The sequence below is a fragment of the Rhinopithecus roxellana genome, chromosome 18 (assembly GCF_007565055.1).
Source record: "Rhinopithecus roxellana isolate Shanxi Qingling chromosome 18, ASM756505v1, whole genome shotgun sequence".
Taxonomy (NCBI): Eukaryota; Metazoa; Chordata; class Mammalia; order Primates; family Cercopithecidae; genus Rhinopithecus; species Rhinopithecus roxellana.
The window spans coordinates 26,274,190-26,289,594 of NC_044566.1; the positions used below are offsets into that span (position 1 = coordinate 26,274,190).

At 34.7% G+C, this 15,405-nt stretch overlaps 1 protein-coding gene across 2 annotated transcripts in view; it reads right to left on the bottom strand.

Annotated features, from left to right (window-relative positions):
• GPATCH2 (G-patch domain containing 2) overlaps window positions 1–15,405 on the bottom strand; it is a 205,028-nt gene that overhangs the window by 173,623 nt on the left and 16,000 nt on the right. The window contains exons 3-6 of one of the 2 annotated variants that reach the window (XM_010363223.2): window positions 14,724–14,785; window positions 11,350–11,532; window positions 10,785–10,864; window positions 8,637–10,656 (exon numbers count right to left, since the gene is read on the bottom strand). In XM_010363223.2, coding sequence (XP_010361525.1) covers window positions 10,624–10,656; window positions 10,785–10,864; window positions 11,350–11,532; window positions 14,724–14,785 — 358 coding nt within the window. In that variant the 3' untranslated portion in view covers window positions 8,637–10,623. Of the gene's footprint in view, window positions 1–8,636; window positions 10,657–10,784; window positions 10,865–11,349; window positions 11,533–14,723; window positions 14,786–15,405 lie in introns of those variants that run through there. The other variant, XM_010363215.2, reaches the window with a different exon arrangement.

The window sequence follows — 15,405 nt, forward strand, 5'->3', positions numbered from 1 at the left end:
GCCCCCATTAAGTACTGGTCAGTGTTTCAGATAACTGGGACTGAACAACAAAAATTTTACAAGTTTTATTGGCTTAAAACATACATAAGTACCTGCTGGCATCTCTGATTTATCACAATCCCCTTTCCTGGATGACAGTCAACAAATACCTGGTTGGCATTCTCTAACTATAGTAAAGAAAACTCCTATCTAGATGATTTCATTATGAATTTTCAGTTCTTCAAATTGACCTTCAGTTGGAGGACTTGCAGGTGACTTCTGTATAGAAAGTGCTTGTTAAATATTATTTGGAAGTGTTCTACTCATCATTGATTTTGAACTTTTCTGATATTCGGTATCTGACATATCTGAAGGGAAAGTAGAAAACTGAATTTTATAGACCATCAGAATAACTGTATCAGCAACATAAAAGGCAGAAAAACAGAGTAGAAGGTTCCTAGAAAGTAAAATGTTTGCAGCATTTCTGTTTCCCTGATTTTGATTTTTAAAAAATAATAATAATGGGGACTATGGCAATGTCATCACCCTTTCAAAAGACAACTAAAAAAAGGTGTTGTGTCTTCATCTGTGAAGTCAAATGGTCACCAATCAGCAGCCTTAATTTTGAAAGAAAGAGTATTTTAAAACATATTTCAAAGGTTTCTTAGGATACAAAAGAGAAGTTTTAAAATGACAATCATAGTCTAAGAAGTATTTTTAGAAAACCTCACATTTGCAAATTCAATGTTTTTAAAGAGATTCATTAAAAAGTCCATAGATCATATATATCTCAAAAACAAAAAAGTAAAATAAGCCATTTCTTTACTAATAAAGGAATGACTTAAGAATTTGTATGCAAATACTAAACTGAGAAAAATAAAAAGCAGAAAGCATGGTATTTCATGCATTTTTAAAAAGGTAATAAAAAGACTAGTTGTACCGCATAATATTTAAGTAGCCATGAAAGCAGAAGAGTAAACTGGTAACCTCTGTAGGGAAGTTCTTACATATTAAATTTCAGGACATATATTATGATGAAATCTAAAGGGAACATCCAAAATGCTATATAAATATTTAGCATCTGTAAACTTTCTGTAAAAAAAAAATCATTCAAAAGTTACAAAGAAATGATAAATGTTTGAAGTGATGGACATCGTAATTAATCTGATTTATTACATATTGCATATATGTTTCAGAATATCACAATACCCCATAAATATGTATAATTATTACTGTCTCAATTAAAAAAATAAACATAAAGGCAAAAAAAAATATTCAGAAGCATTAGCAGGAAAGATGTACCTAGTAAACAAAAGTGCCTTTTTTTGCTATTCACAGGCCTATCTATAATGACATTTAAAAGCTTTGGGCAATCTGATCAGGAATCACGAGAGATGGCTAAAACCTATCCCAACTTCTTGAATGAAAAGGGATGAATAATGTACGCCCTTGCTCCTTTCCCCAATTGTTACAATGGCAAGTAGAAGAAAGGCACTAGACTGTCCAAGGCTGAAAATCCCAGCCTGCAAATCATATTCTCTCCAATCAACATCATATCCTATAATTCTCTAACACTTACCCTACTTAATTTTCTCCATGTCCATTTTTATTTCCTTATTCTCCTCGCAACCTCCACCAGGTTTATTTTTATTCATTAAAATGTAAGCTTCAAGAGATCATATCTAACTTGTTCATCACTAACACCTGAGGCCCAGCAGTATCTGATACTGGTATTACCTAGTATCAAAAATCTTTGTTAAACGAATGGATGTCATGCAAGAGTTGATCAGAATATCAGGTCCAGTAAAAATTTAACGGTTCAGTCTAGTCTATGGATCCTACCTACTGTAGAAAAGGCATGGATCTTAGCCTCCTGATATAGTCTTAACGAGTAATTATCTAATGTACTCTCTACACTGCTGCCCGTGTAATCTTTTAAAAAACAAATCTGATCATCTTTAACCCCTTGGAGATTACATGGGTTCACATGCATTCCCATGGACCACAACGTCCATAAGGACCTAACCCCTGCCCACATTTTCAGCCAAACCTTCCCTGCTACATACCACTCCACACAAGCATATCTTATATCTCAGTAATACTGGATTCACGGTTTCCTGAATACCCCAGGCTGTTTCAAACTTAATCCTTGACCATGCCTTTCCGTCTGCCAATTTCCCTACCCAATCAGTTGGTAAGCTCTAACTTATTCTCGAAGTCTCAGCTAAAAAGATCAACTTCCTTTAAGAGGCTTTCCCAGAGTTTTGCTAAGTTATATGAGAAAGGAGGGGAAAGGAATATAAGAAATACAGAGGATATTAGAACAGCTGAACTAAAAGAGCAATGTGACAGCTATGAGGCACATTGTAAAACAGGTTGGAGAGATGAGGGACCATGGAAGTCAGGCAGGGAGAACAAGCTGAAACAGAGGAAGCAAGCAGACCAAAAGGTGCTAGAATTAGATCAGCAAAAAGGTATTATAGACTATCTGAGAAACATACAAAGGGAAGAAAGGGTGAAAATGGAGGATTGAGTTCCAGTGATTAATCTGATAGAAGCAGTAAAACATTTCATTATCATTTTTATTATGGCACACATCTTCATTATGCTTGCCATTCAAGATACAAAGAATGCTTGTGAGTATTTCAAAAATAACTCACACTTTGTAACCAGTCATTTTGTAACCAAGAAATGAAGACTACTTTGTGAAGCGAATTTATTTATATTTATTAATATTGGCAACATGACAGAAATATAACTTCCGAATCATATTAATTTTGGCTTGTCAAAGGAAGAACACGTAATAAACTGTTTAAGTTGTAAACATAAATGTATATTATAGATATGTTAATAAGATTAACGAAAATATATATATCTGTAAGTAGCCTGTAGAAAAGTATCTGGCACATAGTAAGTAAGCAACATTGTGTCTGTAGTAATTACTAAAAATACTAACATTCACTTTGCAAGATTCCAGATTTCTGAAGCATCACAAACTCAAATGACAATGAAGTCTTTGAAGTCAAGCCAATTCAAAGACTAAGTTATCAGAGAAGCAAGAACCAATATTTTAAATATATGGAAAAATATATGTTGTCAATTTTGGTAACATTAAAATACCAAGATTGAACACCTGTTCATGTAATTTTTCCTAAAGGATTTTTAAGACTAAATATGGAGAATATAATAAACATTAAAATACTGTTAATTAAATGAACAAATATACTACTGTATTGGCACTATTTAAATTTGTAAATATCTGCTCTTTTAATAAAGCATAATACAATAAGAATATCAAGACAAACAGATACCATTTAATAGAACTGAATGAAAAGTTGTTCAAGTCATATTTTCAAATAACTGTGGATATTAAATTTTTATGATATTGAATCTACATTGTAAATGACATCAAAATAGATTATTTATTTATTTATTTTTATTTTTTTGTGATGGAATCTTGCTCTGTTGCCCAGACTAGAGTGCAGTGGCATGATCTCAGCTCACTGCAACCTCCACCTCCTGAGTTTAAGTGATTCTCCTGCCTCTGCTTCCCTAGTAGCTGGGATTACAGGCACATATCATCACCATGCCCTGCTAATTTTTGTATTTTTAGTAGAGATGGGGTTTTACCATGTTGGCCAGGCTGGTCTTGAACTCCTGACCTTAGGTGATCTGTCTGCCTTGGCCTCCCAGTGCTGTGATTATAGGTGTGAGCCACCGTGCCTGGCCCAAAACAGAGAATTTTAAATGAAAGAGACTGTATTAAAATGTCTTTTGTAAAAGAAATATTTATTATAATTCTATTAAGTTGTACTTTTCTAAGATACAGAATCAAGTTATTTCAAAATAAGTTATTTTAAAAAGTGTCAGTTTCTGGCCGGGCATAGTGGCTCATGACTGTAATCCTAGAACTTTGGGAGGCTGAGGTGGAAGGATCACCTGAGGTCAGGAGTTTGAGAACAGCCTGGCCAACATGGTGAAACTCCGTCTCTACTGAAAATATAAAAATTAGCAGGGCATGGTGGCACACGAAGGTGGTCTCAGCTACTAGGGAGGCTGAGGCAGGAGAATGGCTTGAACCCAGGAGGCGGAGGTTGCAGTGGGCCGAGATCGCACTACTGCACTCCAACCTGGGTGAGAGTGAGACTCCATCTCAAAAAAAGAAAAAAAGTATCAGTGTCTAATGTGAAATCTTAATCTTAAACTGATTTTGAAATAAGATAAACACAAAATTAATATATAGTAATAGATTAGATTATACATGATATATATTTAAAATATAAGTTTAAACACACTTTCTTCTTGTATTCTCCAAAGTATCCCAAAATGTCTTACAGATACAAACATGTATCAGTTCACAGGGGTTAAAATAAAGCATTTCACTAGTGAATTCCACTCAAAAAATGTTAATCAGTCATGGTCAAATTACAGTTGAGGACACAGGTTGTGTGTATTTTTTAAAATCATTTTAGATTTGCTTTCTATCATAAAAGTTTTCCTTTCTCTTCGACTATCAAGTTCCCTTATGTAAATCAACTGCATTTTAAATGGCCCTTCTGGCCTAGTGTGATGGCTTGTGCCTGTAATCCCAGCACTTTGTGAGGCCGAGGCCAGTGGATCACCTGAGGTTAGGAGTTGAGACCAGCCTGGCCAACATGGCGAAATCCTGACTCTACTAAAAATACAAAAATTGGCTGGCGTGGTGGCAGGCGCCTATAGTCCCAACTACTGGGGAGGCTGAGGCAGGAGAATCGCTTGACCCTGGGAGACAAATGTTGCAGTGAGCTGAGATCTGCCACTGCACTCCAGCCTTGGCAACAGAGCAAGGCTTTGTCTCAAAAAAAAAAAAAAAAAAAAAAAAAAAAAAAAAACAAATTTAAGGGCCGGGTGTGGTGGCTCATGCCTGTAATCCCAGCACTTTGGGAGGCCCAGGCGGGCGGATCACGAGGTCAGGAGATCAAGACCATCCTGGCTACGGTGAAACCCCATCTCTACTAAAAATACAAAAAATTAGCCGGGCATGGTGGCGGGCACCTGTAGTCCCAGCTACTCGGGAGGCTGAGGCAGGAGAATGGCATGAGCCCTGGAGGTGGAGCTTGCAGTGAGCCGAGATCGCGCCACTGCACTCCTGCCTGGGCGACAGAGCCAGACTCCATCTCAAAGAAAAAAAAAAAAATTTAAATGGCCCTTCTGTTGTAAAAGGCTATAAAGTAGACTAAATATTCCTACTCTAGTTTCCTAAGAAACAACAAAAGTTGAGCAAGACATACAGAGTAAATCATTACAGTATGATTGTCATTAACAAAATGCCACTCATGTAATCCTGGTTTTCTATGACTTCACAGAAGAAAATACAATATTCTTTTTCTCCTATAGAATGAACTGACTCAAGATTCTAAACAGATACAAATTATTGTGTTCAGGATTTTTGTACAGTGAATGTAAACAGTATGTTTATTTGTATAGCATGATAAACTGGATTAAGAGCTAATGCTCACATTTTTTTCAGATTTTTGAACTTGATAAACATGTATAAATAGTCAATTAAATCAGATTCATTTTCTTTGGCAGAATAACCACCAATACCAGCACCAATGCATTCTTATTCCAACCATACAGAAAAGTGGACTGAGGCAATTATAAAACTTTAAACAAATTCCTATCACTCTTATATAAAATTTCTATGTAATATTTATGTTGGCTTTCAACAACTGTGTTTTAAGCTGAGTCATGTATTTCCTGATCTTTCAAAAGACTACACAGTTTGAATGCTGATTTTCGGTAGACCAATGTAACACCTGTTGAAAGACCATTAATTCAAATCAAAAAAGAATTTTAAAAAGCTCTGACCTACAAAAATCACTAATTTTTTAGTATGCACAGGAATAGAATATATCTTGGCTAACTGGAAGGTATGCTTACGTAAGGTTACTTGGATTCACTTTATAGGTACTATATCCCAAAACTGATTCTGGCATCATTATTCTTAGAAATATTATTTTGAATTAAGCTTAATGCACAAACTATGGAAATGTAAGAGATTCAGGCTGAATCTCCTGGATAATAGCCTCAGCATATCCCTTGAAATTAATTACCATTTGCTTCATTCTCCTAAAAGTGGAGAATAAGAGATGCTAGTTAGCTGGGTTTTAACAAACTGGTACTTTACTAGGATGGCAACAGTAATTCCTCTCAACACAAAAATCTCAGGACTCTGTTTGCATGCACATGAGCATAATTAATTAAAAAAATCAGGGAGGTCAAGTAGATCAGGACCCAAATCTCCTGAACAGTATAGGTTCAGGAATAGCTATTAGGCCTTCTCCCATCATTTAAGCTACTCATTTAGCTTAAATGATGGAGGGAGAAGGTCTATGTGCTCTGTGGTCAGGAGAAGAGTTTAGAGCAGTTTCTCAGTTTGCAGTTAAGTTTTGAGCTTTAGTGGAGTGGCTGTCAACCTAAATATTTGAAACTATGATTCACAGACCATATTAAAGAAAGAGGCCAGTTCAAATATAAATGAGGATATAAAAGAAACATAAAAGAATGCCATATAAAAAGCTTTAAATATTAAATGTAAAGGCAAATTTTATATAAAATATGAACAAGCCAGTTGCGGTACTTCACGCTTGTAATTCCAACACTTTGGGAGGATTGAGCCCAGGAGTTTGACACCAGCCTGGACAATATGGCGAAACCCCATCTCTACTAAAAATATAACAATTAGCCACATGTGTTGGTGCACACCTGTAGACCCTGCTACTCAGGAGGTTGAGGTGGGAGCATTGCTTGAGACTGGGAGGTCGCGGCTGCAGTGAGCCTTGATTGTGCCACTGCACTCCAGCCTGGGCAACAGAGCGAGAACCATCTCAAAAAAAAAAAAAAAAGAAAAACCAGAAAAGTTTAAGGTCCACAATTCTGCACTTCGACTCATGATACAAATGTTCTCTAAGTACCAGGTATTGTGTTTAATATATCTAATAATAGTAACTATCATTTATTTAACATATATTATGCACCAGAGATGGTGCTGGGCCCATTATGTATACATAATCTCATTTAAAAACCTGACGACACTTATGCAAAAGTAATTATTGTTGGTATTTAACAAAAGGAGGGAAGAAGGTTCAAAATGTAACTACAACTAAACTAAAAAGAAGAATCAGAGTGTGGATTCACAAAGGTCTGACTTCAAAATCTATAAATTTTCTACAATAGCACTTTGCTCTCTATAAAACTAAATACAATCAATCTCGTTCCCATTGTGGATTCCATATTTTTAAGTCAGCCTGCTTGCTAAAATTTATTTGTTAAACCCAAAATCAATACTCACAATTTCTGACTATCGTAGTCATTCAGTAACATGTACAGAGCAGTGAAAAATGCTGAGTTGCCTGACATACATGTGCATCCCTACCAGAGGTCAGCGAGGTGACTTTCTTCCTACTTGTTTAAACTATCATACTGTAAACACATGTCCTTTTTGTAGTCTAAATTAGTACCAGATTTTTTTTTTTTTGCATTGCTGTGCTTTTTGTGGGTGATTATTCTGTTTTAAATAGCCCCTTGTATAGTGCTGAGAAATGCCATCTAGTGCTCCTAAGTGCAAGAAGGCTGGATGTGCCTTATAGAGAAAAGACTTGATAAGCTTTGTTCAGACATAAGTTATAGTGCTATTGGCCATGAGTTCAATGTTAGTATATCAACAATATATATTAACTATCTTTAAACACAAACATAAAACAAAACAAGGTTATCTATTGATCAGTTGGTAAAAATGTTGTGACCAGAGGCTCGCAGGAACCTAACTCTGTCTTTCCCTTAGGAGCCATGATTCAGTATTCCCTAATTCAATGTTTTCAGCAAATGTATAGAATACAATTATGGCAAATAGTCAGAATCAACTATAATACAACTGAAAACTTTCCCCCAAAAACGTTTACATAGATATTTCAGTAAAAGATTCTCCCTCTGTCATTATACTTCAAAGATACTACCTCATTATATTTATGCAGTCATCATTCATCTGCTTAAGAAACCTTCTATTGGCCTTCTGTTTAATGGGTTGCAGTTCCATGTGTTGGACTTTGCTCAGAAAATTAATCTGTCTTAAAAACAATCTGGCTTTCCAGTGTGAAAGTTTGAGGCCATTAAATTTCACTTCTTATTATCAGATGTCATGGGTACTGTGCAAAGATGACTGTTTTGTGAGCTTATGATTTTTTTTTTTTTTTTTTGAGATGGAGTCTCGCTCTGTGGCCCAGGCTGGAGGGCAGTGGCGTGATCTCGGCTCACTGCAATCTCGGCTCACTGCAAGCTCCGCCTTCCGGGTTCACGCCATTCTCCTGCCTCAGCCTCCCGAGTAGCGGGGACTACAGGCGTCTGCCACCTCGCCCGGCTAGTTTTTTGTATTTTTTAGTAGAGACGGGGTTTCACTGGGTTAGCCAGGATGGTCTCGATCTCCTGACCTCGTGATCCGCCCGTTTCGGCCTCCCAAAGTGCTGGAATTACAGGCTTGAGCCACCGCGCCCGGCCAAACTTATGATTTTTAAAACTACATATTATAGTTGCACATAATATAAACAGCATAAGCAACAAGAACAACAACGAAAACTTAGCAAAGGAAATCAGAGAAATATCAGCACAAATTGGAACTCTTACCTTTCTTGCCCAAGTCAGAGATTTTATTGGAAAAAAAAAAATTACAGTACTTAAAAATCCAAACAAGGACAATTCAGGGTTGAAAGAAAGAAAACCCAAAGGAGTCCATTGTCTTCAGTAAAATTGTAAATACAAAAAACATAGACCAGAAAAACAGTTTATGGCCTAATGCACTAGTTCCATGATAAACAAACATATATAGTATATCTCCATCAAGTGAAACTTAATCACCTTTTTACAATTTAGAGAGGGAAGGCAGCTTTTAGTATGGTTAAGCCATGTATCATCAATACCATGAAGCTAGCCTATCAGTTGTAATAGCTTCTATAAAATACCACAGTGAGATTGCAATAAGCCTAGAAAATGGGCTACAAATCCCAGCTATGCTCAAGCAAGCAGTGAACCAAAAATAAAAATAGGTAAAACTGAACCAAGAACTAGATAGCATTCATCTAGATTAATGATTGATAAGGCAAAGTTCATAGGCCAAGGTTTTAAAGTGACTTATTCAGATCTAAAAGACAGTCATTATACAAAATAAAACAAAAGCATTTATGTAATTCAGAAAAAAAACATGAATTTTTCACTCCAGAGACACAGCACAGAAAAGCTTACTTACAATTACCAACACCACACTATTGTACCTTTAAATATCACTTTAAATATGCAAAGGTAAAGAGACTCAAAGTTGCACTTTACCATTTTTAATCTCTCCAAATTAGACAAGCAATCTAAAAGGAGATGTCACACATTCCTGCTTAATGCATTTGCTGAAATCTTTCAGATTTTAAAAACTCTAGGTAAAAGCAATGGCAACTTGAAGTTTCTTTTCCAATCATATTTAAGTTAGCCATTAAATGCTGAATTAACAATCCATACAATAATATAAAAATACACATATTAAATCACATTGTTTTTCATTATTGAAGCTTAATAAAAATATCATTTTAATATAACCATTTTGAAGAACTCAAATGGTCTAAACTTATTATAGTGTCTAAATTATACCATCAATAGAAACATTACATTTTCCCCCCGGTTGGTGAAAATGAGCTCATGCAAGTATTTCTGACACTCACAGTGACACATATGGTCTGCCATTCTAAAGATGTACAAGCAGCTCTCACTTTTAAACATGACAATATGATTCAGAATCACACAGTATTTGTTAAAAATACCAGCTTTCACATGTTTCATTAAGCTCTAAACCAAAATAATAATTTTGATGTGTTTCAGGTATCAGACAAAGCAGATAATTTAAAAGGTAAATGATTCTACTACTGCAGACTAGTTATCACTGTGGCTAATTTAGAACGAGGATGATTTTTGCAGTACAATGAAAGCTATACTATAAAATACAATGAGTTTGCAATACAGAGCAGATTATCCAAGTAGAAAGGAAGCTGAACAAAATACAAACTCCAGCAAAGATTATCAACCTCACCTACTACTCATCTTAGCCCTTGTTAAAATACCCTGAGTAAAATGCAAATATTTTAAATAATGCTGGTTATATAAGACTTCTCTAAAAATGAACCATAAATGTCAATGCATCACGATTTTTATTTACAACAGTCAGATATGTAAAAATTAATTCTTAATCAGTCACAATATAAACATTAAGGAATACTTGTCAGATCTGGAAGTTTAAAATTTTCTAGCTTTGTTAGCATTTTGGCAAAGCAAGTATACATAAATGGATTCAATGTAAAAAAAATCATAAAAGAGAAAAATATATAATTTACAGTAGTTTCTATCCACCCTGGGCCAATCTAAATCCCTAGAAAGCCTCCCCAGTCAGGTTCACTTCTGACTAAAAGTTAGAATACCAGTCCTCCAGCAAAAACAGCCCCATCTTTTCATCAAAGAGGCTCTCACTTCAATGATATTCCTCCAGGGAAGAGGACAGGAGCCAGGTTCCCTCGAATGTCATTCCCCAGATGTTCAAAACGTAACTAATTTATTAGCATTAGAAGATTTGGTTTATAGGGGAATCTCACTGGTCCAGTTTGTAGCCTACAAAAAAATGGATTATTTTTAAGTTTAACATTAGAATATGAATAAAGGATGAGGATGTGGCTTTTTATTCCATAGAAATGGAAACATTTCCAAACATGACAATTACACAAAAAAAGTATGCCTACCATTGAAGTTGGAGTCCCTCCAGACTTTTTAATATTCTTTGAAGACATTCCATGAAGGCGACTGAGTCTAGCTTGGAAACCTGGAAAATCAAAGTACTCAATTTAGAAGTTTTCTATGATCGCTGAAGCATAGAAGAAGAAGATCCTATCAATAGAGAATGAAAAGTAAGTTGGTGGTGGCGGTGAATGCCATGAATATTATTTGGGAAAATGCAAAACTCACACTTAAAGAAACTGAAGCAATACCTAGCAAAGTACTAATGTAGTCAGCCATTAAATAACCAGTGTTTAATCACTAGAGTAATAAATACCCATTTTCTTTTCTCCCAATTCATGTTCCTATCATTTCAACATTTTCTCAGTAAGTCTAGCAAGAAAGCAAGTCAATTTTTCAAATAATTTGAAAGCATGATAAATGTAGTACGTATATTAGTGGCCAATATGTTTCTTTACAGCATCTTGTCTTTACATTCTCTAATTTCCACTTTATCTTATCCTCTTTGAATGAATATTCCTGGATTGACCTTAAACCCATTATATCTACCAGGGAGCCAGTGCTACTGACCTCTTCTGCTTGAGTGTGACATAAGGGGAAAAGAACCAGTTAAGATACTTTCAAAGACAGGATCTGGTAAATTTTTGTCTAGCTCAGTAGGATCTTCCTTTTCCCACCAGGGCACGACTCCAGTGATACCACATGCTCCACCTGATTCCTTTTCATAGAACCAGTCACTCTGTTCATCATCACCTGTATAAATACAAGAAACCCCCCCACCAAAGATTCAGTTTTATCATCCAGTTACACAATTAGTCTTAGGTAACAAAAATACAAGATGACAGTTAAATTTGAATTTAAGATCAATGACTAACTTTTAATATAAGTATATAATACTTGCATTAAATTTTTAGTGGAAATATGTCTAAGTATTGCATGGGACATACTTGTACTAAAAAATTATGTGTTATTTACCTATAATTTAAATTAAATTGGGGATCCTATGTTTTATTTGATAACTGCATATATAATCTATAAGGAAAACTTTTTATTTTATACCACAGCTTTACTTAAGAAATATTATCTTAAGACTATAAGAAACTGTCGGCAACAAAAACACAAAATTTTATGTTTTAGAACCAATTTTAAAATGTGAAAAACAATAATAAGCTGGTTAATCCTTTGGCAAAACCTATTAGAAAATCCATTTAAGTTACTACCCCGTCCACATTAAGAAAAAACAAACCTTAATCTGCTCCCAGGAATTAAGAAGTGTTAAAACTGTAGAACCCTTGCTTTGCAGTAGATATGGGTATATAATTAGCTTAATTTCATGATTTGTAGAGTATAAAAGGGGAAACAATCATGAACAGATGTGACTAAATGAAATTAATCCCATTAAGCTAATTAAGAAATTGTTTTGAAAAAGTTGATTTTAAATGAAAAGTGACAATACCTTAGAGTTTATGAAGAAAGTGTATTAAATAAGTGAGATGTTTTTGCCCAACACTGTCCAATAATTCTGACTTTTGGGAACATCCATGAGTGTAACCATGGAACAATAAATGATCAATTGAAAATTCAGTTTGAAATGTGCCATAGGTGAGAATCAGTATTTTGTTTTTTGAACAAAAAGTAGTTATGAAGAGACAAAAATACAGAAGACAGATGGCTTTTAAAAGAAAGAGAGACTGGCCAGATATGGTGGCTCATGTATGTAATCCCAGTACTTTGAGAGGCCAAAGTGGGAGGATCATTTGAGGTCAGGAGTTCCAGATCAACCTGGGCAAGATAGCGAGACCCTATTTTAAAAAGATTAGAAATTAGCCGGGCATGGTGACATGCACCTGTGTACTCCTAGCTACTCGGGAGTCTGAGGCAGGAGGATCCCTTGAGCCCAGCAGTTTGAGGTTACAGTGAGCTACGATCGTACCACCAGCACTCCAGCCTGGATGACAGGGCGAGACCTTGTGTTAAAAAAAAAGAGAAAAAAGAAAAGAAAAACAGAAAGAAACAAATAGCATTTTGAAGATGATCTGAGATTCATTAAAGTCTCCTTCCCTTGATTATGAGAAGCCACCACTAATTCTGGTTTCTAAGAGGGTCATCGTGATTGTCATAAACTGTTTCCCTTTAGAGAAAGATATTTCTGATTTCTAAAATCTCTTTCAACAAACGTCTTTAAAGGAAAACTAAAAATACTCTTAAGTTTCAGTTGAAAATTATTTTATGAGAAATAGCTATATTTCAACTAAGATGGAATCGAAAGTTAAAGGCATTTCAAAAACTAGAGTCACCAGCTTGTTTCTATTGGGGAATTAATAAAAAACTTTTTTTTTCAAAAAACACAATTAACAGCACTTAAATATCAGGACTTTCACTGAGCTTTATATTAAAATTACACAGATCAGGTTTAAGCATAAGAAAAAACAGGGCCTCACTTGAAACTGACTACTTTATATCTGAATTCCAACACTATTACAGAAAAATAAAGTTATTTTATTTTTGATGTAATACACAACTTTATTCTTCAATAGGGAAATCAAATAGTCATTGGTTAAGAACTTGCTCTGAAGTCAGACAGACTAATTAGAATTCTAGTGTTCTACAACACCAGGAAAGTTACTTCAACTCTATTAGAGTCAGTTTCTTCATTTTAAAAAACTGGGAATCTCAAAGGGATTTTAAGAATTAATTAAGAACTTAAATGCAAGAAAAACACTTAGCAACGTGAAACATAGTAAGTTCACAGTAAATGCTAGCATATCATTGTAAGCCCTTCCATCCTTATCAAAGATTGATAGGCTTGTCAAAGTTATTTTTTTCATTTTATTTCATTACCAATATCATGTTTATAATACAATCCTGAGGAAAGATCTGTATTTTAATGAGAATTTAAGTATATTATCAAAGTAGTTACCCTCGCATTTAGCCCCAGCATTCTAACATATTTCAGCAAAGTATCAATTTCAAAGTCCATGGCCTTTCAAATAGTTACGTACCTATTCATCTAAGACAAATAGTTTACAAGTAGGCAGAAAAGAATGATCACTTCATTTACGTTTTTTTGTACTGCCAAAAGGATGAACAGACTAAGAAAAAAAGTGTAGGCGGCTACTACTTTGTCCTTTTCTTATAACATCATTAAATAAATTTATAATTTAAAATTTATGTTAGTGTTTTTCACTTGGAACTTACTGTCTTCCACTAATGTATTCTTAAGAAAGGAAGAGAACGTTTATGATAGGTATTTGTCTGTATTAATTTCATGATTTGTGTGGAGTGTAAAAAGGGAAACAATCAGGAAGAGGTGTGACTAAATGAAATTAATCCTATTAAGGATTAATCCTGCTCTTTATTAAGGTGTTTTAAATTTTTCATAGCTTCAAAATACTGCCATGTTAATGACTGAAGCTTCCTGAAGTTTCAAAGATGGAAAACATATAAGTTGCAAGACATTTCCGTTTAACGGTTTACAATATTGAATTCATAAAAATCATCTAATTACTTACAAACTGGATAGAATGAATTAATGTCACAGTTGAATAAAAATGACAAATGACTTGGAAATCCACCTTTATGAATGCTTAAACAGTTTTAAGTACATTTGGAATTAGGTAGAGAATGAGAACCGGTTTCTTTCAAATTTGCTAAAAGAAAGAAAATCAAAAAGGTACGTAAAGCTTTCTCAAACAAGATAATCCTTCCTTAATATTATTAGCTCTACATACTAGCTTTTGGAGACAATCGATTACTTAGGTCATGAAGGCAGAACACCTTCCATAGCATATAAAAAACCAGCTACGATACTAAATCCTAGTTCACTAAGTAATGTGTGTAAGGTAAATGGACTGCAGTCATCAACTTATGAAATAACAAGTAATAAGCACAACTTTAGAATGAAGAAGATTTTCCACAGAGAGAAAAAAATATCATTTCAGTACCTTGTCTTCCCTCATCATTGGTAAACAATCCAGCATCAGTACTGCTGAGACTGCTGGAATCACTGTAATAAGGAAAAAGAAAGAAACAGATCAAAAGAACAATTGATCTCTCAGTCGTAAAATTTTAAAGAGACATGGCAGCTTAGAGATGGAACTTAAGCCTGACAAAGATCTGAAAGAAAATAAGATGTTTTTTTTTAAATCAAACTGCTAATATCCTGGTTCCATTCACTACAGAGCATATTATTTTTGGCACATAAAACCACAGGAATCTAATGGGACCCTGACAGTAAGCCAGATGTGACTGCAACGAGATGCTGACACAATTGATGCATTTTATTATGTGCTTTCATCAAATGCTCACTGCTCCTTTCTTATGCCACGCAATTCAGCTTGAGCCTGGAACACCACTGCTCAATAAAATGTGAAAAGTCTCAATCAAAAGCAGGCTAAGCCTTTTTTCAGCACATGAAATACAAGGGACTAGGATGAGATTACTTTTCATAACCACATTTGCAAATATTCTGAAGAAGACATTACTTAAGAATTCACAACAACTCTATTAGTTTGCAAGGAAGAAAAAAGTTTAAAATGGTGATAATTCATTATATCGAAGTTAAGGTCACTTTTAAGCAAAACAAAAGAATATTACAAATATTAAGGGGGGAATGTGAAAAAATAA